General features: G+C 47.4%; 1 protein-coding gene across 2 annotated transcripts in view; it reads left to right on the top strand.

The window, feature by feature from the left end:
• The window catches only part of arl15a (ADP-ribosylation factor-like 15a), an 84,049-nt gene extending 70,007 nt beyond the window's left edge, over positions 1-14,042 (top strand). For both annotated transcript variants that reach the window (XM_030104174.1, XM_030104172.1), the window contains exon 5: positions 12,165-14,042. In XM_030104174.1, coding sequence (XP_029960034.1) covers positions 12,165-12,317 — 153 coding nt within the window. In that variant the 3' untranslated portion in view covers positions 12,318-14,042. The remainder of the gene's footprint in view (positions 1-12,164) is intronic.
• The last annotated feature ends 12,888 nt before the right edge of the window (positions 14,043-26,930 follow it).

The following is a 26,930-nucleotide window of genomic DNA, read 5'->3' as shown; positions in this document are numbered from 1 at the left end:
GGTGATATTAAAAGACCTGCAGGGGGGGGGGGTGTGTGTTTGCTCAGCTCCGCCAGTCTGGGAGCGCTCACGACAATAGTGATGCTATGCTTAACACCGCACAGCGTGTCACTTGCGTTGGCTTGCCCTTTGTTTTTTTTTTCCACACACCTCATCGCCAGCATGAGCCGCAGTCCGTGCTTAATCACCACGAGAGCAGCCCGTCAGCGGCGACCCGTCTCTGTCTTTTCATCTCCGTTTGAATCGCTCACGACCGGTAACGGAGGGCTGCAGCCTCGCCAAATGATTCAGCAGATGTCAGTATTCTTCAGTGGTCCGCCGTTGCCCTCGGAGAGTTAAGTAATGTTGTAAAAAGTCAAAGTGAGCCAATTCCATCCCTTGTCTTCTCCCTGCAGAATAATAATTAAGAGATTTTCCAAGAGGGCTCATTGCCAGTCTTGTAAAGATGAGATCATTGTGCAATGTCAAATCATTTTTATCAGCAAGACTGCCAAAGATTAGGACAAATGAAAACTGCAGCTCAAGTGCACTCAGCATTTTCTCTCAGCTTTTTTTTTTTTTTTTTTTTTTTGATTTCGAATAATTTCCCAATAAAACTTTTCTTCGGGATGCCAAATGAAGATGAATGTGCTCGAGACATGAACAGTCCAGCTGCTGCTGGTGCAGAGTTAAACAGAGCGTCGCCAGAGAGAGACCACCAAGCTCAATCTATTCCATCAGAAAATAAATATTATGTTGAATTTGCACCTGTGCGGTCGATTTTTTTTTTTTCTCGAGCTGTAGTCGTGCTCCTAATTCTGCCGCATAAAAGCCAAAGTTGTCATGAAACAGCAGCGTCACGGCGGAATTTCTCTGCAGTGACTTTGATCCGGTCTCCTTGCCGTTTGCTGAGTGAGCAGGCGAGACTGGCCGAGGTGCTGAGCGGCAGGACAGAGGATGAACAACAGAGAGGCAGACGTGGGGGTGGGGTGGGGGGTCAGGTGGCGTGACTTTTTACTCCGCGGCTCACTGACCTTGACAATGGAGCCACAGCCAGAGACTGTGATAGCTCTCTCCGATAGCACCCCCCCCCCTCATATTTTTGCTCCCGTCTGCTTCTCTCCCTCTCTCACTGCCTCTCCTTCTTCTCCTCTTTTTTTTTTTCTCTCATTGTAACCCCCCCTCCGTCTCTCTCTCTCTCTCTCTCTCTCTCTCTCTGTCTTTTTTCCTCCTGCCTGCTCCCGGCGAGTCTCGCCTCCTGGCCATGGCAGCCAAAATGCCCCACCGCCACCTCTCTGCTGCAGCTCACCCCCCTCTTACCTCACGTCTGCTCTTTTTCCAGACAAGCGGGTTTAAAAAGTCAACTGCGTATTGAGCCGTCTAGACTGAAGCCGGTCAGCGACCGGCCCTCTCCCCACACCCCCCTCCACCCCCACTCAACCCTCCTCTCCAGCCCTGCACTTGCGAGTTGCCGGCTACAGTGGAAAAACGGACGAGGAGCAGGTGCCTTTGCGGCGCTCGGTCCCCACATTTGTATTCAAATGCTGAACACGTGCTAAACTGTGGCCATGTTATATGAATATTTTGACCACAGTGTAACAGCGCACCAAAAAGCCAGGCTCAAGCTGTACTGTTGCATGCTGACATCTTTTAACGTGTTCATTTGGTGAAACAGTGAGGGAGAAAAGCACTGAATCATTTTTTCTTAATCATAATAAAAACGAAGGCGTGATGGACCCTCTTTTTCTCTTCCTGCTCTCTTCTGAATATGTGAAGGAATCTTGTTTTTACTGAAAATATGTCTCTCTGCGCTGCTGCTTACTTGAGCAAAGACATGCGATGCTTTTTTATTTTACAAGGTGTGAGCTTTTTAAAAACAAGGCGTACTCTCCACCGGATATTTCACATCCAACTACCAGTTTCAGAGTGAACTTTGTTGTCTGTTACTCTTTTGATGTTCAGTTTTATGGGTGAGTCTTTTTTTTTTTTTTTTCCCTTCCTGTTTTGAATGCCGGTAGCAACAAACTGATTCACATATCAAATGATTAATGTGATCGTGGTTCACTTTAATTTCCAGTGAACAAAACAAATCCATACGAGGAGAGGCTTCTTCACAACGCTGTCATATTTCACCTCTCAGGAGAGACGAACCAGTTCTCCGAATCCCAGTGAAACTGTCCGATGCACCGTTTGAAAGGCTTCCCGGAGCACAGAGATTTTTAAGCCAACGTGCACGAGCTGTGGACAATCTGCTGTAATCTGTGAGCGTGCCGTTTCCTCCCGTCAGCTGACGAGGTGAACTGTACGACACCTCAAAGTGTGACATTCCATGTAAAGCAGCGCGGGACGGTCTTTTAAGAGGTGTCTCCAGCCGGCCGTGTGCAGCCAGACGACTCTATCTCCTCCTCCGTTGACAGCTTGATTTTCTAACGGAACGTTTAACTGTTATAATTAAGCCGTCTTCGAATGACAGTCTGCTCCTCGGGCTTGCGTTACATGCTGTCTTGCTCCAGTGCAATCTAATCATTTAATGGAGCAGCGATACGCCGACGTGTTTGAAAGTTGTTGGAGCAAGTGGCCAAAATAATGGGAGAAGTTCATTTCTCATGTTTTGATGTGATGCCTCTTGTTTCTCACAGCTGAAACCAAGCTAATGGGACTACTAGAACAATGTTTTCTAATCCAGCGCCGCAGCAGGAGCATGCCCGCTGGTAGTAAGTGAGCCTCACTCAACTTTAGGTTTTGCCTGTGGAACAAAGGTCGTGACAAGGTTATCATATCCTCTTACAAAACGCGGAAAAGAAGTAGCTGCTGAGTTTCCCTGGCAATGGCGGCCAGAAACCCGCTCGCAAACATCATTACGGCGTTTGAAAACAAAGAAGAGTGAGAACATATTTGCCCGATAGCGTCTTAATATTTCCACATGCTCCTGTGAGGTGGCCTCCATATCAGACCACACCTCTGAGCAGGGAGAGCAGCGAGTCCAGATGTTCCAGCTAGTAAATATATCTAAGTCTTGATAAATGGCGAGCCTCTTTCAGGGGTACTGCAGTATGCATTTCCATAGCGCCTATTAACCTCTGTTTTCATGTGCGGTGTGTTAGTGTGAGTGATTACAGAAAAGGGACCGCAGACCCTCCATGTCAGCAGAGATCTCGCAGACCTGCACCCAGTGCTTCATCTATCCCACCTTGGGAGGCGAGGGTTGGAAAACCAGTCAGGCAGCAATCCTTCATTACCCTCTGGAGAATGAGTGCTAGACCTTGGAAGCGCAATATGTGAAGTTACTTAGAAAGTTCTTCTTTCTTTGATGGTTTATCTATTGCTTTTTTCTTTCTTTTTTTTTTTTTGTCTATCCTGCCAGTGCAGCCTTCCCGCCCACCTTCATCTCCGCTTTCTTCCCTCTTCCCACCCATACAGCCTTTCTCATCCTGTCATCCCCGGGCCGGTGGTCCGTCCCTCAGGGAGGTTAAGGGGCACTGTGGGTGAGAGGGCAGTCGGCAGGTTGCGCGGGCACCACTCGCTTTTTTTCCCATAGCCCGCATTAAATGCTGCTGAACCCTGACCCCGGCGGGTCCTCGCTCTCAAAATCGGTGTGGAACACAATTCAGCCCGCCAGACCATTTTCAGGACCGGACTTTCCACTGGAGGAGAAAAGAAACCCCACCCCTCCACAGCCCAATTGTGGCCATTGGCCCTCCCTTTGTCTGCCGGTCAAGCAGGGTCGGACGACTGGCCGCCACTAGCCAGGACAAGACTTCCGAAAAGCCTATTCAGCGTGTGATCTGACCCCCAGGTTCTATTGCTGACTCACATGGATCAAACGCTGGGAATCTCCAGGGGTCCTCTTCCATAGAGTACTTCATCCATTGAAATGTACCCTTTTCACTACTCAAAATGACAGATTTTTTTCATCTCCACGTCAGATGGAAACCACTGTTTTTTTTGTTTTTTTAATTTCTCTTAGATCTCCCAGATTTGGCGGGTCTTCATCGGATACACACAGCTGAAAATAAGGTGTGCACCGGGCACCATTCATGTAGATCTTAATGTGTGACAGTGCCTGCTCTGCTCAGTATTGGCGGTACACTTCAGCCTCTCTCTGGTTCGAATCATTACAGAGGGAGGTAATCATGCAATAAATAGGCATGCCCACTTGACTGCACCAAATGACACTTTCAATGCTGAGCACACTGTAACTGTGCATATAGACAGAGACAAAATCCATGTATGGGTTTGACAAGTACCAGTTTTGCACTGCAGTGGAAGCCAGAATTTATAAATGTCACATGTCAAACTGCAGGGATCATTTCTGTGGAATGTAAGTTTTGAACAAACAAGTCTTGGTTTCATTATATCCTGTTTTTTTTCCCCCCCGATATGTAACTTGTCCCATTTGTCTGCTATTTGGTTGTTTGAAAACACTGAAATATTTACAGGCTGTACACACATTCACGTAAATTATATGTAAAGTAACCATGCAAATTTGTAAAGTAACCATGCAAATTTGTTTTCATAATTATAAATATGAAAGTTTATGGAAGGCCAGAAATGATGGCAAACTCGGGAACCTTTAATTCCACCCTGCAGTGTGTGTGTGTGTGTGCACAGAGTATGTGCACAGACTCTCACTTGACGCATGGTTTAAATCTTTTGCAGAAAAACGGAGCACTTTGATTGTAATGCCGCGTGCTGTGTGCTGAAGCGGGGGCCTGCTGCAGCTTTCAAGCTGGTCAACTGTCAGGGCTGGAGCATGAAAAGGGGGGCCTCAGTGAAAGGGGTGGAGGGTCTCACTGGGGGGGGGTCCAGGAGGAGGGAGAGAGGGAGGGAGGGAGGCTTGTGACAGACCTCCTGGGCTTTGAGGGCCCTCTGTGTGGGCTGCTACACCGAGGGAGCCCTCTTCACAAGAAGAAGAAAGAGCGGGCGGGCTTAAAGGAAGGTGCCGGCGCATTGGCCCCTGCAGCAGGGAGCATGGGCAGGACGCCAGCTCACCCGTTTTAGTCCCATAGACCAGATGTTCCTTGTCAGGGGGCTCTTGGTCTTTAATAAATTGAGTTACTGTAAATCTGTAATAAGGCAAGGCAAACACGGGCACCCCGTTCCCCCCACTGCACACACGTCCCAGAGAGTCTGCCCTCACAGACTTTTCTTAGTGTCCTGCGGGTCAACCCCTGGTGAAGGGGCCATGTTCCTGCTACTGAACCTGCCAATTATTTTCCAGCCTGCTCGAGAGGGCGGATGTTTTCTTTCCGCTTTGCCCTCAACCTGCACTCCATTGAAAGTGCCATTCAGGGTCCTAGCCGGCACCAGGTTTGTAACCCCCGGCCGATGTAATCCACACTCTCACCCAAACAGAAATGTGTTTAGTGGTGTTTGGGCATGAGAGACACTCTGTCATTATGTGTGTCTAATTCTAGGGGAGTCTTTTCCGAGCCTGTTGCCCCGAAGAGCCGGGCAGAGCATGAATGTTTACAACTGTAAACTGCATTGCATTGCATTAGATGTGCTCAAGCTCAACGCAAGTGACCTTTTATTTTTAATGTCTTTCTTAGAATCACAGATTTGAAAAACAGAAATTTGCAGAATACAACCGTGATCGGATCACATCATTGCAGTATTATTTCTCTGGATTTTGGTGAAAGTGGATAAACAGGGTTGAATTATTGCTCGGCCGGAATCCCCAGTGCTTCAGTGTGTGCATTTTACAAAAACACTTTGCATCTGCTGTTGCCACTACCAGGCTCCGGGCCTGAAGCTTTTACCCAAGCGGCAGCTCGAGAGCTGGAAGTCGTCAGAACTGCTGCAATGAAGAAGAAAAAAAACAGCAAAAGAAAAAAGCTTCTGTGCTTGTAAAAACAACACACACAAAAAAAGATCTACCTGTTCATTGTCCAAATGGGAATCTTCTCCTGGACATCTTTCAGATATATTTTCAAAATGCTTCTCTATATGGAAAGAACATTATCACCATGTTAGCTCTTAAATGCAATAGCATTGTTCCAAGGAGCACTCTAAAAGAGTCTGTAAGACAGTCCCCTGAGCACGCTGGATTTACAGCCCCTCCGAGGACCGCTCTGATCTGGCAGTGGTCACTTGGCTCTGACGGAAAGTGTGCTGCAAGGTGAATCACTTTGAACCCGCACCGAGCCGAGCCCAGGGGAGGACGGCTGGTCTCACCTGAGTGGATCCGGGCGGTAAATCTCCAGCTTCTGCGCTGTGACATGGGGACTTTCAGTCTTAATTTGTTGCCTGCTGAATCACCGTTCCAGCGGTTCTGTAGCTCTGGGCCGGTTCCAGGGTGGCCTCAGCGCTGCTACGTTCTGGCTAAATCGAGACTTTTTCCACTGCAAATCAAAGTCCACATCTTTGTGTTTTTTCGACGCTCCCTTTATTCGTGCTCCGACTTCAGGCTTAAAGTCTTTGTGTCGTGTTTTTTCTTCTGCTTCTACTTTTGAAGCTATATTCACACTTAAATTTATCAAGAGGAACTTCATTTTTTCAGAATTCCCCGTTGATACCTTCAGCCCTGAAAATGCATATCACATGGGCTTTAATGTGGTGTAAACTGGGACCAGATTTTAAACCTTGCAGTTTGATTGCTTTTTTTTTTTTTTTTTTTGCTACATACGCTGAGAGAGGAGACTATAAATGTTGAAAAGTAACACTTTTAACTCCACCACAGACACTATCACAAGGTCGACACTGCGTATGATTTCTTATCTGGGTTAATGACTGCGAATCAAAGTTTATAGTTTTCTCTTATAGAAGTCTGAGATAGAAGGAGTCATATCAGCCTGAGTTTGACTGAGGAAGTGAGCACTGGCGTCGGCGTCTTCCAGAACTAAACTCATCCCCTGAGTTTTGGACTCGGTTTCAGCAATCCGGCATGATTTAAACCTTCACCTGGGTCATGGTTGTGTTTTTAGTTTGAGCCTACCAAGCTGTTAAGCGGTTTCAGGTATTCCACATTGTTCATTTTGAGGATTGACTGGAAGCCATGTTTCATTTTTAATTTTTTCATAAAACATATTTGTCTCGTCTCCGTGTAGCTTGATGTTTTGGATCACAGTAACAGGCTCTGCAGGGATGAATTTCGGGGTTTGTAATGAGGATCGTGCTCAGCCTTTTATAGTCTTGTCACTGTTTGCAGCCACCTGCTGAACTTACCCAACAAAATGTGAAGTGGGGTCCCCAAGCATTCACTCTCACTAATCTGTAAACAGATGTGGGCCCGCAGTTCACACTTTCACTGAGTAGGTGATTAGGTCCTGATCCACCATGCGGACCGTCCTGTACAGTAAGCCCCTCAGAGCCAGAGTCCTGGCACCATTACCCAAGGTGTTACAGCCTTGCCTGAACAGGCTTTCGGCTTTACTTACTGGCCTGTGTGCTGTTTCATTTGACACCTCCCAGAGTTTGTGGTGCAATGTTTGTTTTTTCACAAGCTTCCTAAGTGTTCCCCTGTCGGGGACCTCCAGGCTTTCTCATGTCTTTAAGGCTCTTTAGGTAAGCCGGAAAAGCAAACAAAGGGATATCTATTATATGGTGAGTGGATCTCACATTTCCCCCCCGTTGCAGAGCAGTCGCCAGTGCGGGCCACTTTCCAAGTGACTGATATCTTCACAGGGGCCAACATGTCAAGGGATGGTGTAATTGATTGTCTTGGATATTTGAGTATGCCACTTTCCCTGCTTCAGAGCCCCTCTAATGCTTCCTTCTCCAGTTATATGGCTTACTCATGTGGTGAGGTTGTGACATATGACAGTGAAGACATGTGATAGACATGTGGTCACACTACATATTAACACAGGGGTCATAGCTTCTACTTTATGAGGCGCAGTTATTTAAGAGGTACCCCGCATTGAGCTGTACTCCATTAAACGTCATTGTCACTCTGTATTCACCATAACAAACCTTTTCTTCTGCTTTTCACCTTAAGTCACTTTTTGTACACATGATTGGTAACAATGGATGCTATTTTTGTGGAAAAGCACCCCTGCTGAAGTTCATCCTCAAGGCTGAAACAGCTGTTAGTCCAATGAGTTTATTGAGTAAAGGTCTGCTCTTTTCACAGAATAGGTTTTGATGACTGCCTGCAGGAAATTGGCGTTAGGAGGATAACTGACGTGCTGGATTCTGTCTGTTTTATCAGCTTTTCTTTTGATTTTTGGCCCTTTCAAACATGGCTGAAAGGCAAAATCTTCTCAAGTGAACATTTCCTCCTTTTCCCTTTATGATCGTATTACTTAAACAGGAAGAGATTATTAGGATTATTTGATATTATTCAATTAAGTTGTGATATTTTTTTCAGGTATTTGGAACCTGAGACCACTCCAGTTGCCAAGCTCGACAAAATAACTCGCCCTGGATGAGAAATTGAGAGCTGACAGCACAGTTCATTTACCTTTTTTCTTTTCTTTTTCTTCTTCTTTTTTACGATATTTATCTGCAAAAGGAGTACAGTCAACAAACCCGCATCTGTTCTGTCTGGCTTTGCTCTTAACGTCTGCAAGAATGCGAGAACCAGCTTCAGATTCCTCTTAATACGTGTGCATTGCACAAAAGCAGTGAACCACAGTCGGTGTTTTTATCAGCCAGATCCTGAACGCGGCACGTTAAAGTTACTGTGTTCCTTTTGGACCTGTGCCACGGCAGCCTTGAGGAGGCACTTAGCAGGAATTGCTCCGTACAACCACAAGTACAAAAGTGACCATAGGAAACCTACAGGGCACCGATAAAATAATGACAACGGCGCATGACGGATTATGGCGGTTCTGAAGTTAATAAATCACCACTGTGGCAACACTGCAACAAAGGTGGGTCGCACTGGGCTGCATACCACTTACTGCTGTTTACCAGCCGCCCGTAGTTCAAAGACACAAAGACAAAGGCAGTTTTTGTCCATTTGGCATACGTCATCATGAAGTCAGTCCATCTCAAGAATTTTACAGTTCTTCTCTCTTTCTCCTTCTCCTCCACATGCATGTGAAACTTCCAGAACGGATGGTTTGTCATCTCTGTCATCGTAGCACATGCTTTATATGTTAAACCCTCAAGAGGGAAAAAAACCCAGCTCCGAACACGGGATTTAGATGTATGAAGGACGTATAATATAAGAGAGGGTTTACTGACATGTGTTCTGAGCAGAGAGCATTATGGAAGGCATCTGTCTGCATTTAGGGTTTGTTTAGCTGGTCAGGAGGCCACGGTCTCCTCCAAACAGACTTCAAAGCTCTTCTTACTCTGCCAGGATATCCTCTTGACCGGAGGCGATGCCAGCGGCGGCCATCACATGTAACGACCTGGCAGAGTCGGGAAGCGGCTGGATGCACGTGCCGCGCACGTCCGTCCGCTCTCTTAAGGAGCCTGAAGTAGGCTTGCCAAAGTTGGAGCTTAAGCTTATCGACTAGATGTGCAGACTCTGAGTCAGAAACGGCCGAAGGAAGCAAGAGATTTTTAACCGGCTGACGACGGCTAATTTCAGAAAGATGTTTCTTAATCAACATGTGGAGAATCGTTGAACTTTCGGCGGGCGTCTCACACACTCCTCTTCACTCTGTAGGTGAATCAGATGCACACTTGATCCTCAATCTCCAATCAACCAAAAACAGGTGGAATTTCTCAGTGTTATCTCCATCTTAAATACTCCTACATTAAAAGAAGCACTTGAAAACTTAGTCTGTTTTCTACAGGTGTTCACCTTTATAATCTGCATAACTACTGACGCGTTCACTGCTGTTGTGAAAGAGTTCTTCTTTTATGAGAACAATGCGGACCGCTGGCCGACAAGACTGGATTCCAGATACAGTTGAGACAGACGCAAGTGATTAAAGATTTTTTGACGCTCTTATGCATGTATAAGCCGCTTTCTCTCCATGCACAAGGCGAGGCCCCCGTTCTGTATGACCTAGAAGAAGCTAGACTGGATGACCCAGTGGTCATCCTAGCAGCCATCTGGCAACTAACGTCTTGTGTGGCTTACGCATCCCAGTGCCTCACGCAACTCCTTAAGCAAGACTAAGTGCGCTTAGGAGGACTTAATCTCAGGGAAACTGGTTTGGGCCGCACTGCCGACTGCCCGTGTGGATGCACCCGGCTGTCAGGTCATGGGGTTCCTTCAGTCGTGTAACGCTGAGACGGCGCCGTTGGCAGCGCGTCCCGTCTGTTGTGTGATTAAAACCTCCAGACTGAATGTGCCATGTCAATGAAATGTGGCCCGTATGACGGGGCCGGCATCAGCCGGCTATTAACTAAGTTGGGAATTTGTCGGTGAGGCAGACTACCGGTGTTGTCATGGGCGCGCGCCGGACTGAAGAACTTTAGAAGTGATCTGGTGCGGTGGGCGGGCTCAGTCGTCTGTCGCATAGTGCTAAAGATGGCATTTACCACAGCGCGAGATGCCCCCCGGGCACGCCGGGCTGGCCCGCCATGCAAGGAGGGGAAGCGAGAGAAGCTTGAGCCTGTCTGCACTTGCACAGAGGTCACTTCTGGCCTTTTGACTGTCTGCCAGTGCAGGGGCCAGAGTCTTCCAGAAGAGGGCCTTGGCTACAGGCAGACAAGTAAGCCAGCCAGCCAGACAGGCAGCCAGCCGCATCGTCTGCAGTCTAGGTCTGGGGCTAGAGCCTGGACTAGGGCGGCTCAAGTTACCCAGACAGATTTGTTAACACTGTTTGGGTCCGCTCGGCTTTCTAGCCAGGCCTCCGAGCCAAACGCGGCTGAGGTGACTTAATCTGTCATTAAACTCACATTACACCCGGACAGAGACTCTGCTCAGGGGGGCAGAGACGGCGCTCACTCTCCCACTCGCTGGCATGGCTGGTTGGGTTTGAGCAGACACAAAGAATACACCCCCTCTTCCCCCTCCCCCGCCTCCCCCCCCCCCCCTCCTCCCCCTCCTCCTCCTCCTCTGCTCCATCCTCTTCATGCCACACACCATGGCACAGCCAGACAGCCCAGCACAGTCTAGACAAAAGCAATTTCACTTGAAGTTGAAAAGTCATTTCGCTGTGTGACGGGCATCTCTGCAGATCTGGTGAAGTTTGCTCTTACGATTTGTAGCCGTGCGGTTTTCTGCTGTTGCCGACAGTCGTTTCGCATTCGGAGAAATATGAAGAAATGATGTCCGACCATGAAAAATCATTTGGGTAATTATGTCATGTTTAAAACGGCTTCGCAGCCGAGGCATTTCCTCCGTGATTGATGTCCGCCCTCCAGCCCGTCGTTTTACAGATAAAAAACACATTAGAAGGGAGAGGGGGAACTTTGTTGAGCCCTTCATGCACAGACGACTGAGAAATGGAGCTTTGGAGTGTCTGCATCCAGATATTTTTCCAGCATGTGCTGCATGTCGAGCGCTTGTACCAACTGTTCAGCGGTCACTTTGATTTGAACCGCTGCGTTTCCAACCGAGCGCGGCAGCGTCGAAGTGAATCAGCAAGATGAGGAATATTCATTTCATTGTATCTCTGACTTCAGTGTTATTTCGCTGGATTTTCGCCTCAGAGCTGCTGATTGAACACATTTGTCTCCGTGCGCAGTCTTTGGACTTTATTCACATCAGGCCAAGAGAGAGAGAGAGAGAAAGAGAGAAAAATTGCTTCCATAACTCTCAGCTTGAAAATGTCAGAGCGCCTAACAACCTGCAGTACCTTCAGTGGAGGTCTGGGACGTTGCTCCCTCTGCTGAGGTTTGTTTTTACATAACAGCTGGTTCTGGTTCTCCCCAAGCCCCCTCCAACACACACACACACACACACACACACACACACACACACACACACACACACACACACACACACACTGCCAAAAGCCAACATATGAACTTTATAATCAACTCTTCCACAGAGCGGTGCCAACAAGCCACATTTTTTCTCACATACAAGGGCCGTTTTGTTTCATTTAGTTTTATTCTATTTATTTGTTTGTTTTATTAGTTTACACTTTGATGAAGAATTAAACTGGTCTATAAACATCTGTTAAAAGAATCTGATGAGGGCTTTTTGTCCCAGTTTGTTTGAACAAAATTTAAAGTGGAATGCCTCTCTCTCCGCATGAGAAACCATTACTGAATTCACCTGTTGTTATGCTTGTTTGAAGGAAAAGAGGAAAAAAAAAGCTGATATTGAAATAGTTTTGCTAGAGCTCCACGTGACGGAGGAAGTGACCATGTGCCGCTTCTGACCGCAGATCAAGAAGTACTTTGAGCTGGAGCCGCTGGCCCGGGGGAAGCGCTGGATCCTGGACAGCAGCTCCACCGACAACATGGAGGCCGTGAAGGAGAGCTTCGGCCAGTTCATCGGCCTGCTGGAGGACAAAGACACAGAGCCCGCCAGGATATGATGCTCACGCTGCTGTCGCTGGGAGACGCCAGAGGTTAACAGCCGCCGCATCCTGCGGGTGCCCACGTACACACACACACACACCCACACACACACCCTGCACAGACACAAACATGTACACAGGAGAGAAGTCGGCCTCTTCTCTTTGAGATGCGTATCGTACCTTAACCCCCCCCCCCCACCTCGATTTCAGTTTTTAAATTGGTCGAGCGCACGAGCAACAGTTAACCACTACGGGAAACGTAATCGGACTGTGTCGACAGTGGGAATCTTCTTCACTACTATCTGTGCCGTTGTGATTTAATCACTGGCATTTGGGATGTAGGACATTCCTTTAGTCATCATTGGACACACACGCGCGCGCACACACACACACACACGCACGCACACACACAGTGGAGCCCAGGTTGTCTGTAGATATGTTTAACATCTCCACTAATTGCTTTGCAGGATGTTTGGGTGGGCATGGTTGATGTTCTTTCCACTGAGGAGCGCTGTATGGCTGTCCAGCGCTTCTCCCCTCCACTCGGTAACGACACAAACCGTTGTGTGGCTGGAGTTGCGTAGTCCAAAGCCTCGTGTTATGTACGGTAGTTACATATCGGTGTGGCCGCACCTCGTCTGAATATCTAATCTGAATAGTGTAGTCTGAGTATCTCATGGAGTATTATGTACATGCAGACAGGCGTATTGCTGTGTATCCTCCCGTGCAGCCGTGCACAAGTACTACTAATCATGTGACTTAAGTGCTTAGGTGACTTTATGGAGACGTGAGTCCATTTGGAAAGTGGGAACAAAGTCTGAATGCTTTTATAAATGTGCAACTTAGGATATATTTTATAGCTCTGTATGTTAATCTGGTAGAGCTGCGTTCAGATCTTTTATATATATCGTGCATACCTGTGTCACACTTTGAAATTCTGTCAAATCAAAGACCAAAATAAGAGTAAATGTTGATTGTCTGGACTGGATGTACCTGTAAGGTAGACAAAATGTAATGAATTTCATTTCTTTTGGAGGTTTTGTTTTATTTTTGTTTGTTTTGGGGTTTTTTTTGTTTTGTTTTTTACTGTATTGTTTTCTCCCCTTTTAAGTTTGACATCAGCCCCCTGAGCTCCGGCCGGGGACTGCCGGCTCCCATCAGGGTGGAATACAAACTATCAATCAGCCGCAGCAACAGCTGCATCTGACAAGTCCCTGTCCGACAGCCTAATGCCTTCCAACTGTCTGAAGACCCCTCCCTGTCTGCTGCCGATCGCACACCCCCGCCCCGGCACGGCCCCTCACTGCTGCAGACCCTCCGCCCGTCCCCGCCGCCTGTTTCCCGATACTTTTTATTTTATTCTTCTTATTCTCCCCGATGCCATTCTTCAGACCAGCTGCCCTCTTCGTGGAGCCCCCACCAATGAAAATGTGCCACAGGTGTGTGGTTGTTCCCACGGTGACGTTCAGGCCTTCTCCCCATGTGCTTTGTGGTTTTTTTTTTGTTGTTGTTTTGATCAGTATTTTGTCAGGTTTTTAGAGATTAAATCTTCTTCTTTTTTGTACCTGATGTGAGAACTGAGCGGATCGGAATATTTGTTGTCTTCAGTGTAAACGAATCTTTCATGTAGGGATTTTTACCAGTGTTGGACTTTTCATATCATCCCACGAACATCTTAATTTTTTTTTTTTTTTTTTAATTCAATCCTGCGTTTTGTCAAAAAATGCAAATAAAAGTTTTGAAAATTCAAGTTCTCATGGTCTTTTTTCCTTTAATGTCGTTTTAATCCAGAATGCTCTGAAGTGTCTTGTGGAGATGAATATTTCTGGACTCTCGGAGTGACGACCCAGCAAGTTTGCAGCACTTGAACAAGCGCCGAATCAGTCAGAGCAGGTTTATATCAGGAGACAGGAGTCCTCGGGTCCGTTCTCGGTAAATATAGAACAAATTGTACTCCGCATCACTCTGAAATATGTGACGAGTCGAGTGTTTTCAGGCGTCCCTGGAAACCTCTTATTCAGTGTCTCTGATTTGTGATTTAGGGCGACCTGTTGAAATGTGAGACTCTGGAAGATAATCAGGAAAGCCCAGATGAGCCAGAAGACTTTGAGCCAAAGTTTAAGAGGGGTGGGGGGCGGGAAGGAAGCAGCGGTCAAAGCGGAGCGACTGAAGAAGGTTTTGAGTGGAAAGTTAACCGAGTGAGACAGGAGTTCCTGATAAATATACTCCACTCTCTGCTACCTCTGCCTCCCCTTCTCCTCTCCTTTTTGCCCTCCTTCCCTCTTTTTCAGATTAACCGTGTGGCTTTAATACAATGTGTGTCGTGCAGGTTGCCCCGGCGACTCTTTGATCCTGTTTTCCAGTCTCTGCCTCTGGGGCAGACGTGCTTCTCTTCAGTCTGCTGCACACTGGCTCTGGAGGCTGCCGTATCCCTGATGCAAACCATGGGCTGCTGCGCCCCCCCCCCCCCCCCCCTCCTCCTCCCTCACTCGCTTTCTCTCAATTTTTAAGTCTCTGCTTCCCTTTGCCGACGCTGAAGCAGGCCCGAGCATCCGAGTAGGCCGAACCCCCCCACCCCCCCAAATCTCTCTCTCTGTCTGTGAAACTGATTTGCTCTCTTCCCACCCTGAACCTTTACCTGCTCTACCTGTGTCTAATTGCCGCACTGTTCCTTCTTGCCCTTGCTGGCAGCCGACCCTCGGTGTGCCTTGCCGATAAGCTCCCGAGTAGCAGGGCTCGGCGGTAATGCTCTCCAGACGGCTCTGATTGGCCTGCGCCTCACCGGGCAACAATGCAAGCGGCGTGCGGCGGTTCTGTATGACGGATACAGTAACTCAAGGAACAGTCAAGTCTCTGCAGGTTATTTTTTTTTTGTTCATAATTCACTAAAGTGGGAGATAATTAACAGCTGCCTGGAAGGTAGGAAAATGCTGAGAAATCTGAAAATCTATGGCGAGACAAACTGTTGGCAGAGATGTAAAGTGAGTGTCAAAAGGGTAAAACTCAAAGAAAGAAATCCAGAATGGAACTGATTCCTTACTGCAGCGTCCATCATGGCGCTCCATCGGCCTGTCCGGTTTGGATACTCAAGCATCAAGACTGCCGTGCTCACGTCACCGTCTGCCTTTTCTCATTCAGAGCCTAGCTGCAGCCTGTACTACACACACACACACACACACACACACCCAGCTCTGCAGTCAACAGGAAATTTTCCATCAGGAAGTGGATTGGATTTTAAACATGGGCTGTGTTGATCTCAACACAAACGAAGCAATGTGGGTTTGTAAAAGCGATTATCTCATTTGCCGCGTTTGATTTTTTTTCAGCACGACCTCGGAGTGACTCAGTGGAGAGAGAGCCGCTGGTGAGTTTTCACCGGTGCCTTTCTTTACTCTGCTAATCCGAAACAGGCAAAGGTGCAGGGTTGTTTTTTTTTTACTCAAGTGTGTGTGTGGTGTGTGTGTGTGTGTATACACCTGCTTTATTTCTTCATCCTGTCCTTATTATATTATTAAAAGTAAAATATATTGCACAACAGTCTGAAAAAGGCTTGGATTTGTGCTTTTATATCTGTAACGTTCTGATCCTCGTTCTTCTAAAGAAGCCGTTCCCAGCTGACTGTGGGAGAAGGTCAGCAGTTCGTCCTGTGGCAAACACACAGTTTACCTGTGAAAGCCAGACCACCTGGGTCCAAACTGAGGGGCTTCTACGTCCGAGGTGAAAAACAGATTGGATCATGTGAAACAGCTGAGTTTCATTAGCTCAGGAATAAAAAAAAGCTTAGAATAGATTGTTCATATTTTGGTGTAAACTGGAGCCACCATGCATTATAACGACGCACCAGAAGCATAAACCGATCTGATCACTGTGAAGTGGAGCCTGTGAGCTTTGTGAGATGCAAATGCGCGACCCGCCGGGGAACCTGACGTTCGTTTACAAGACAAACAAAAGCAGGGTGTTTTCTTAAACTCTGCAAAGAATGCCTCTTGTTCTCTCTCCATCTTTCTCCCGTCCAGTGTCTGTGTGTGTGTGTGTGTGTGTGTGTGTGTGTGTGTGTGTGTGTGTGTGGCAGTGTATCTGCTGATAAGAGCAGGCCAGGAGGTGCAACAGATGTTCCCCTGACATCCATCTGGGCCCTGTACCCCTGCTCTGCCTCCCACGGCCAAAGCTCCACATGGGACACTCGCCGTGCTTCACCCCGTCACACACACCACCCCCCTCCTCGTCTTCGTCTTCGTCGGGATCCTCCAGCAGCAATGCGGAAATCAGCCTTCATGCTGCTAAGTCACCTTATCGAACGAGGCGTTTCCTCTTTGGTTCAACACTCCTATATCACACACACACACACACACACACACACACACACATTATCAAAACAAGCACAAATGGTAGAAATGCATCAGTGATGAAAACCCTGAGCGTGACGACCTCTTCCAGATAGAGGAGATCATTGCTGTGATGCAGAAAACCTGCAGCATAGTGACCTTTGAACTTTTGATATTGCTCCACATGTAAAATCCTTAAAAAGGTCATTTTTGTTCACGCTGAAAGAGTCGCTGTAATTGGTTTTAATTTGAAGTGATGGATCAATCCTCCCTGGACAGCAGATGTGGATACGGAGCGTCTCGTGTTTTTCCCTGCTGCTCTCAGAGGTTCAGGCTCCCGGTTATTATCGTCGATCACTTTCTGTGGAAGAACGTTTTATTTAAAGCACCTCTGTGTTTGCAGAAGTTCTCTCTGAGCTTAATATGAGCCTCCGTCATCTGTGTCGTCCTGCAGGTTTGTGGCACGATTCTGAAACTGAGGAAGAACTTTTACTTTATTAGATTCAAGGGTTTTTTTAAATTGAGTTTAAATCCTAATCAGACCTGGTTTTGTCATTTCTGATTGAAAGACCAGACTTCATGCTCAGACAGGACATTAAATTAGTCTGAATGTTTCTAATTAATTCAATTCTAGGTGGAATCCAGTCCAGACTGTTGGTATTTGGACAATCAAGACCTAATTCAGGCTTTCGCTGGCACAAAACATCTGTTTTTTTTTCTCAAAATAAAAATAAATCTGACATCCCTCATGTGAGTCCTCAGCTTTAGTGAAATAAAAGAAAACATTAAAAAAAAATCAATAACTTACGCTCCTGTTTCAATATTTTAGCAGAATCACTGTGGAAAAAGCATCGTGTGTTTGCACTACGACTGATCCTCGTCTTCTCACACTCTGAAAATCCCCGTTGTGTTTCGGTCAATCAGAGTTCATGAGAAGATCCTGCATTGAGACACAGCGACCCTCACACAAAAGTAGTACAGAAGTATATATTTCCAAAAAGAAAACCCTTCTTTCCCTGCGCAGCATGATGCTGCTTCACAGCTCTGTGTTTCTGTGTTTTAAGATGAACTGAAATGAATCTGATCCTGCCTGTGTGTGTGTGTGTGTGTGTGTGTGTGTGTGTGTGTCAGGACCAGACTCCCGCCACTCGCTCTGAGGAAACCATGCGGTGCGATTCTGCCCGGAGCCCTTTGTGGCCGCCGCCGCGCCTCTTGTTTTCTCTGCGTGTTTGAAAGCCCGGTCTGCCGGGTGACTTCCGTGGGATCCCGGCGGCCTTGTCACTCAGATTGTTTGTCCTGCGGACGGGATCCGTGTGAGTCCTGCTTCCCTTCCTCTCTCCTCGGGCCCGAGTGCTGACGGAGACCCGCATCCCAGGTGGCCCACACATCAAAACAAGGGGGATCGCGGCTCTTGGTTTTCAGACAAACATCACTCACTTTCTTTGTTGTCTGAGGGACAGGGGGGGCACGGCGGTTTATCTCCAGAGGATCTCTCCCCCCCCCTCCGCTATCGCCTTCCAGCGGCCCGCCGCCCCATCCCACAGGAGCCGCTAAAAGCAAACGTCAGTCAAGGAGAAGGTGTTGCATTCCTGCCAGAGGTCAATTAGTGGCAGCCTCTGAAGGATCTGTTGCACGTTTGAGTCAAAATACGGGAACGGTTTGAAAAATCTACGTTTGGAGGAAGGACGCCTCCGTCACGTGTTGAGAGCCGCCGCCCTGCCCGACCGCACACACAGCTCGTTGTGGGTCTGATTCACGATGCGTCACATATGAAACTTATTGCTTTCTTCCTGTTTGATGGTCCGGTGGGGCCGGGGGGCGGTAGCAGCTCCCGGCGCAGGTGATTCCTGCTCCGGGCCCATCAGGAGCGCAGCGTCTCGGGGACTTTTATGAGCGTGACCTTAACAATTGGTCTAGACTCGCCGCTTCGTTTACCAGAGTCGCCCGTCCCGCCGGTGGCCGTCAGACTTTCTGTTTTTTAGCCAGTGACTCCCTCTTGTCATAACTCCTTGGAGATGGACAGACGTGACGCTTCGACCGTCCTCTCCGTGGACTTTACTGTCACCGCTCTGAGAAAACAGAGGAAAAACAAAGAGAAGGAGGGTGGCGGGGGGGGGGGGGGGGGGGATCTGACATGCACTGCTTTTCTCTGCAGGAGATCAGAAGAACATGTGCGGAGCACAGCTGCACTGCTCGGGCTGCTCCTGCTGCACATATGCAAGCTTTAAATTACCTCAGATAAGAAGGAGTGGAAGCTTCGGGGACGAGCGGCCTCAGAGAGCGGTTTTCCTTCGGACGGCTCAGAAAGCGACATTCACTCATTCAGCTCCTCTGCAGAGCCGACCCAGGTGGCGAGGAAGTCGCTAATACGTGATGAATATACTACAGAGTGAGTCCGATGGTTTGTTTGGTGTGCCGTGTGGCACGGGGTCAAGCGCCGTAGGTGGATTAGCTCATTGAATCCAAACAGTTTACGGGGAAAGCAGCTCCGGTGACGACACTATGTGGGCAGCTTGCAGCTCTCAAAATACAAACCTTCCATGTGAAGGCAACGAACGAGAAAAAAAAAAGAAGAAGTGAGTCTTTCACGGGGACAATCTAGTAAACAGCAACGCTGCGCGGAGAGGGAACACCTGTGTTTTACCAAACTTTTGGCTCCATCGCCGCCGGGTGGGGGGGGTGGAGGACGGAGTTTTAAGCGGTCGGCCTTCCAGGGATGACGGAACGCAAACCTGACTCACCCGGGAAACTGCAAAGTCAGTCTCGACCGAGACGAGAGCGAACAATAGGACGGGGAGAAGGTGGCGAGATGATTCAGCCGTGCCGGAGGCAGCAGACCGCTCGCAGACGCGGGCGCCACGGCGGGAATGAGCTTAGAGCCGCGGCCAGAAATAGTGTCTAAGGTGTGGAGGATTAGGGTTAAATGTCAGCAAGGTCGAGGAAGAGACTAGTTTAGATTGGCTTAGAGATGTTAGCTGGACGCGGCTCGCTGCCGTCTGAGCATTCAGACCGACTCAGTATCCACCAGACAGTAACTCAAACGCCGTCTTTTTATTCAGTGACATAATTCCAACACGAGCACGTGGCGTTTCGCCGGAGTTTCCTCATAAGTCATAAATCCACGACGCTCATTTTGAAATCCAAAGAAAAAAAATATTAAGCAGATGTGAATCATTTTATTAAACATGCTTTCCTCATTGTCGTTAAATCTCCAAAACAAATGAGCCTTAAAATAAATCTCCCAGGAAATTTACAGTGATGAGCGGCCCTCAGATGTTGGCTTTCTTGAATCCGTGAGCTGTGAAAAATCTGCGGCTCGGCGGCGTTTGGGGGAAACACACGGTGCCTCTTCTGTTTACTGCTGCTCCGAGGATGGAGTCTAAACATCCTCTGATGGGATTCACCACCAGGAAAAACCCCGAGGAAGAAGACATGTCTCCTCTCTTCCACCAGACCAGGAGCTGACCGACCCACAGCTGGAGTCACCGCTTTCTAAATCAGCCTGAAAGATGATTTAATCATTCTCAAATCGTCCTCTACGTGCGTGACACTGTGCACGTGTTTAGCTTGGGTTTGGTGTGAAGCCACAGACTGATCAATGGAGGAATATCAATTAATTTAAAAGCACGACAAGACGTAAGTCAAACAGCAACCAAGAGGCCGTTTCCTGGTTTGATGGAGTGAAAACACTGCTGCTGTTCTGGGTTGGAGATGATCCTCGGTAACCAGGCAGACCCGTAAAGGCTCTTCTCCCTTTAATTAAAGCCCAATGAAGAAAAATAAAGTGGTGAAATATGATAATGGCGTTTCAGATCCAGCTCACCGTTTAAAAGTACTTACTGCTCTCCAGCCAGGGACTTTTCTTTCCAGGGGTAGAAAATAACTCCGGAAGAACATTTAGAGTTATGTTTGTGGCCTAAATCTTGATTCTGTTTTGATTTGTCTCCTTTACACTCTTAATAAATTAGCTTGTAAAAATCTGTTTTCCCCTTCACATTTTTCTTTTTTAATGATAACTTCTTTGTCAGAAGTAAATAATAAAGCGTCGCCCTGAACCCCAAACTTTTCCAGCTGCTCCTCGGAGCTCTGTGGCGCCCCCCGGGGGAGAACGCCACACCGAGAACCCGCCAGTGGCCGTTCGTCACGGTTGGACGAACATGCTGCTCTGCCTTCATGGAACTCATCTTGTTCTCACACACCTTTGTTTAATTTACTTTCCTGAATCTTCTGCTCATCTTCTCAACAACTACAGTCCAAGTATAGGAAAAAAAAAGAGCTCGGTTAGCTCAAACAGAATTTAGTGTCACCGCTGAGGAACAAAATGTTCAGTAGCTCAGAGGAAAATGAGGAGGATTTTAGAAGAGTCTGTATCTCAGACAGTCATTCACACTCAGGCCTGCAGGACATTTTGGCTTGGAAGAATGTTTCTGGAAAGCAGGAAAACGAATAAACAAACCAATGCATGACCGCATGCATGGGGAGAACGTGCAAACTCCGCCCCAAAGTGCAGACTTCATTTATTAAATTATTAAACTCTATTCAACAACGCCAAGAATCAAATGATACATGAAAACTAACCCTATATATTTACTGTCATCTTGGATTTTAATATATTCCACTTAATTTAACTGATCATCACATAAATAAAAACCATGACATACAGTTTTACGGCGCATTACAAGAAAGTCATGTGTTTGCTGTAGTGTTGCTTCCTATTGCTTTAAATATCTGATGAAGAGTCAAACAGTGAAATCTCACGACACTGCAGTTTTTGAATGATTCGGTAAAAAAAATGAAATCATTTTAACGTACTGTAGCTTCTTCCTCCTCAGCAAAATGAATCAAAACAAGTGATCTGCTGAAAACTGAAGGAGTGACGGTCCTGCTTTCTCCACAGTGTGTGTGTGTAACCCCCACCCCCACCCGCCTGCCCCCTCTGCCCCCTCCAGCCCCCCGAATCAGCCTGGTTCACATACACAAGATTAAGTAGCAAAAGTGACATCCAAGACCAATCGGGCCACCCAAGAGAACCGCAACCAGCGGAAAGGCTGTCAGAGCCCCCTTTGGCAACATTAATCTTGGAGCCTCTCCTGCACTGCCAACTCACATCTCCTTCAAACGGGACGGGGAGGCAGAAAACTGAACTTTTCCCTCCCCAGAGGAGTTCTCCTCTCCATCAATTAACTCTTTGGGGGGCAATTCATCGTCACCCGCCATGTGTCAGACAACTTCAAACACCGGACAAATGAATGGCTTTTCCAGACATTTTTTTTCCCCTTTTTCCACAAAATCAAAACAAAACAAAACAAAAAAAAATCTCACCTTCAATTTGGCAACAAGATTAGTGCGGACGGTCGTTCAATTTATAATCTGCCTAAATGCCCCAGGTGGACACGTGGGGCGGAAAGGACAGCGAAACCGCTGCTCTGAGGTGATTTATGCAGGTTTAAGTTGTGCGGAGACGTTTCTATGGCCTGTTGAACACATTAATGAGACGTTAACGTTCAGCAGTACAATTAATCTGAAGCTTCAGAGGCTCCTGAAACAGACGTGGAGGGATCAGACCCTGTCTCCTCTGACCTCTTTCAGGAGGATCACCCTGAGGTGTGTGTGTGTGTGTGTGTGTGTGTGTGTGTGTGTGTGTGTGTGTGTGTGTGTGTGTTGACCTTCGGTTGGGTGGCGTCACATCCAGCCTGATAGTGGCGTGTGAATTGGGAAAACAGAAGAGATGAACTGATAAATGGCGGAACGTGAGCGGCGTTCTGGTGTGGATGCCTTCAGTCCCGGGAGACGGGCTTCCTTAACCCCAACCTGAGACCCGAGACGCCGAAGGGGGACGTCGCCCCGTCCGACGCCGATTCCTTTGAAGAGAAACTTGGGGGGCATGCCTTGAATACTTTCTGCCGGCTTTTCCCCCCTCAGTTCCTCCACTGATCAACGTCTGATTATCAGGAAGCGTGAATGAGCCGACCCCACCGGCAGGTGACGTCCGAAAACTGAAGACATGGCGATCGCTGACCGACTGATGTGTTCATCACTCTGCACTCGAGCACTGGTCACCATCCAGGAACCCTGAGAGCGCGTCTCTTTCATTAACAGTCATCAAGAAAACTGGAACGACACCCGTTTCAGCGTTTACACACTAGAAGTTAATTGACATTATTTCTCTTTTTCTGAGCATTAAAGACTTTATATTCCTGATGTATGGCTCATTTCAGACTCTCTCTCTGTGTTATCTGATCAGCATCAGGCCGTCTTCTCATCATGAGCTGAAGCTCCTGTACAGCCTCTTTTTTTTCTCTTACAATCCTCAGCTGAAGTTACACTACTGCTCCTGCCTGTCGTTAGTCGGACTGGATTGACCGAGTAAGTGGAGTGACCTTTCAACTTTCGGGACTGATTTCCTCCCGTTCTTGTCCAGATGGCTTTTACACCTGGCTGAGATGTGACGGCAGAGCCGGCCGGACCAGATCCGGATGATAAGTTATCCAGATACAGATGTGGAGACGGCAGATAAGAGGCCTGCTTTTAATGTCCAACACGCAAAAGTTAAACAAACGCAAATAAGCAATATTATCCACAATCTGATTATTTGTTATCTCCTTTTCCTGACTGAAGGTATCATAAAAACTAAATTTACAAGAGGAAAACTGATAAAAGTCTCGGATAAAATCCATTTAACAGTGTTGGGAGGAAATGGCACACACTACTACATGAATTGGAGATAAGAAGATTTCAACTGTTCCACAGAAAACAGAAAGTGGTGGTGTATTTACTTCGATAACGAGAGAAAAAGTTTATTTTTGTGACTTTACATTTTATTCACTTAATGAAATCATTACTTCTTGTTAACGTAATTTATTTTCTTTATTTTTGCTTTAAACCTTTTTTTTCTCCTTCAAAAAAACGGAATAGTGCAGGCTTGTAAAAACAGCATTACATCACCTCCATCCCAGCAGAAATATTTGCTCCCTGTAGTTTAATCAGAAAAACAAAACATCTTTCCTTCGGGATCAATGCCAATTACTGTGAACGTTTTCAGAAAAATAAGTGGGAAAAAAAGGGTCTTTGCAGCAAATTTCCACAAAACATGAGTCCAAAAATTTAAATGGGCGGGGTGGGGGTCCTAATTATTGATTCTAAAAACTTGTCAAGTAATCAGCTGCGGCGCTGATGCCATGAGGAGTTTTTTAGTGTTACGTGACCAGAGGAACCATCCAGGCCTCTTTTCCACCTCCTGTGACTGGACTCACCGTCCTGATTCAGACTGCAGGAGGAGCCTCATCAACAGGATTTATGTCAGCATAAGAACTGGAAACCATCCACACAGAGGGGGGTCAAACATAAAGTCTGCGGGTCAAAACCGGCCCACAGCAGGCTCCAGTCCGGTCCAGAAAACGACCGAGCAAACTGGAAGAACTGCAGTGAAACTCATCGACTTTTCAACGCAGTTTTCTGAAGAGCATGCAAGCGTGCAGAAAATACAGTGCAGGGAGGTTATCTGGACGTTTCACTGAGTTTTGCATCAGATGGTACTAAAACTGGCTTTATGTTCAGACTGTAGGAATGTTCTGTATTTTGAAATATTTAGCAAAAAAATAGAATTTTTCAAAAACCAAAACCTGGTGTCACAACAGAGAAAAACTTTATAGTAAAAATCTAAAGTTTATCATTTTACCAGTCGGGACCCTCAAGATGAATTTGGGATAAAATGAGTTAAACACCCCTGGTTTATACAGAGCGACATCTCTGTTTTGTAAATGATATTTTAGGAGAACCTGCAGAGTTAAGAAACTCTGAATGATCAAGTTGACTTATTTAAATTACATTTCTAGAAATTTTGAGAAATCAAATAAAGAAAAAAGTAAAATTTAAAACACAGACATGGAGGATGGTTTTGTTTTTATTAAGTACACTTGAAGTAAACAGGTTGCTGTGTGAGCCTTTGTTTGGATAAACAGGAGTCATCATCAATCTGTGCCCTTCAGAACAAGCTGAGGTACACACACACACACACACACACAGGCGGTCAGGGGAAGCTGGTGTTTGGCTGCAGATGAGCTGGTTGCGTGTCTCGCTGCCCGGGTTGGGGAGTTCATAGCGGAGCGCGGCCGCTCACGGGGTCACGGTGGGCCAGAGAGGGGCTTTGCGTGAGTGAAGGTGTGTCTGTGTGTGTGTGTGTGTGTGTGTGTGTGTGTGTGTGTGTGTGTGTGTGTGTGTGTGTGTGTGTGTGTGTGTGTGTGTGTTATTTAGAGAGAAGCTCCGTTAACAAATATCGTCTTGGCAAGCGTTCAGACCATCACGCCCGCTCGTCTGTCCAGCTGCCGAGCTTCAACTCGATGGCGGCCTGAACCGCTTCCAACAGACAGGAAGAGGCTCCTGCTGCGTTCGCTGTCGTGGGAGCTTCAAGTTTCCTTTTTACAACGGTGAAAAACACGGATGGTGAACAAGAACCTGTTCGTCAGTGGAAACCTTTCTCTCTCTGATCTGACGGTTCATCATGTTCTTTTAAAAACAACACAAAAAGAGAACTTCGTGGAGAGTAATTGGCGCCTGGGAGCCACATTTCCTCATCGGCGCTGTAAAATTTGAACGCACAAGTGAATGAAGTGTAACACGGACTGTGGTTTGTCTTCGGCGCGGCCTGCTGCTGAGATCTTTTTATTGTATCTTCCAGCTGGCAAGGCCAATTATTACTTAACCCGTAAAACAATAAAACATTATGACACCGTTAGTGACTGAAAACACTATAAAAACGCCGTAATAATGAGCAGGTGCTGCACTGTAGCTGCAAATCCGAACGCTCTCTGCACATGTGCAAACTCCGTCAATATGTGAAAAATGGTGAGTAATTCCACTCGCGTGAAGCGCCGTCTTTAATCCTGGTGAGAGGTGGCGATGAGCTCACGGATTGCTTATGTTTGCAACCAAAGAGACAAAGTGGGCAAAGACGGAATTCATTTTGTTGCTCGAGATCACTGAGAGTCGTTCCCATTTGGCGTGCAGACGAATTCTGCAGAGGGGGATTTACCCTGCGTGTGAAGAAATAAAATGAAATAAAAATCCAGGTTCTCTCCGAGTTCCACAGGATGTTGGTGGGGAAAAAGTTCAGACGGTTCACCTGCAGGAGGCAGAGGTTAACTTGTCTCAGATTCTGCAGTTTCTTTACACAAATTACCACAACTTCTTGTTGGTTTCATAAACTTTTCAATTTCGTTTCCAGGAATTAGAAAGTGGAGGAGAAACGGGACGTGATCTGGAGCGCAGTCGTCCTCCGATCCCCTCCTGTCCTCGTGTCGAAATGCACCCCAGCACCGTGCAGGGCAGCTGCCGGTCCGCGTGCGTCTCTGAATGCGCCGTAAAGAGTGAAAGTACTTGGAGTGAAATAACCCATTTAACTGTGGTCATGTAAAAATGACCAAACTCTCAAACGCGTCAGAGAACCTCAGAGGACGTCAGATCGTAAACATAAAGACTGTCAGCCTACCGGCTTCTTGGTGGGATTACGAGCTGCTGCTGCACATGTGCAGTAAAACCACTGTTTGTCTAAATAATCCGCAGAACGGCGTGTCCACCGCAGCTCTCATTAGCGGCTCCGTTTCCGATGGAAACTGTGAACAGTCGCGTCTGGAGACCCCGGCGGTGCTGATCCTGCAGGGATCCGGCTGAGTCGAGTCCTGGGAGCTCGTGCATGAGCGGCACGTGGTCAAGTGTGAGTCTGCATGTTCTTCCTGAGCTAGTACGGATAAGGCGGACCTGTCCGGATGGATCTGTTCAGAATCATCTGCACATATTTGCTGCCAAAGCCTCCTGGACTGACCGCTCCGGCGGTACCGATGGCTCCGAACAATGCCACTGCCATCCTCGTCTCCCATGATTCATTGTGCTTATGGGCCAAGACGGGTGGAATGCTTTCAACTTTTATGATACAAAGTTGTGCCAAGAGCGTTTTTCTCCCCCCTCCACCCCCCCATTCCCCCGAGGGGGGATTTCAAAGGGCGAGGGCAACACATGCTGTCATTCATGTCCCGCCGCTCGGGCCGAACCATTCCGCCCGTATCAGATCGGCGCGTCTGATGTGCCGAGTGACGGAGCAAAAGTAAATGGCGAGCGCGAGGCTGCGAGGGGTTTGCAATGCAGTGCGGTAATTAACGAAGGGCCGCACCAATTAGGACGCCCGTGATTGGTGTGTGAATGTCAGCGCAGTCACGCAGTTTTGGGGGCTCAGCGTAAAGCAAAGCGACGCTGCTGCTTACCGAACACAAAGAGCGTAAACAGGCGCAAACCCAAGTGTGAAGCGCTGCAC

This window comes from Salarias fasciatus, chromosome 12, assembly GCF_902148845.1.
Source record: "Salarias fasciatus chromosome 12, fSalaFa1.1, whole genome shotgun sequence".
In the NCBI taxonomy this organism is placed as follows: domain Eukaryota; kingdom Metazoa; phylum Chordata; class Actinopteri; order Blenniiformes; family Blenniidae; genus Salarias; species Salarias fasciatus.
The sequence above is the reverse complement of the archived record's forward strand: the minus strand, read 5'-3'. Positions and strand labels throughout refer to the sequence as shown.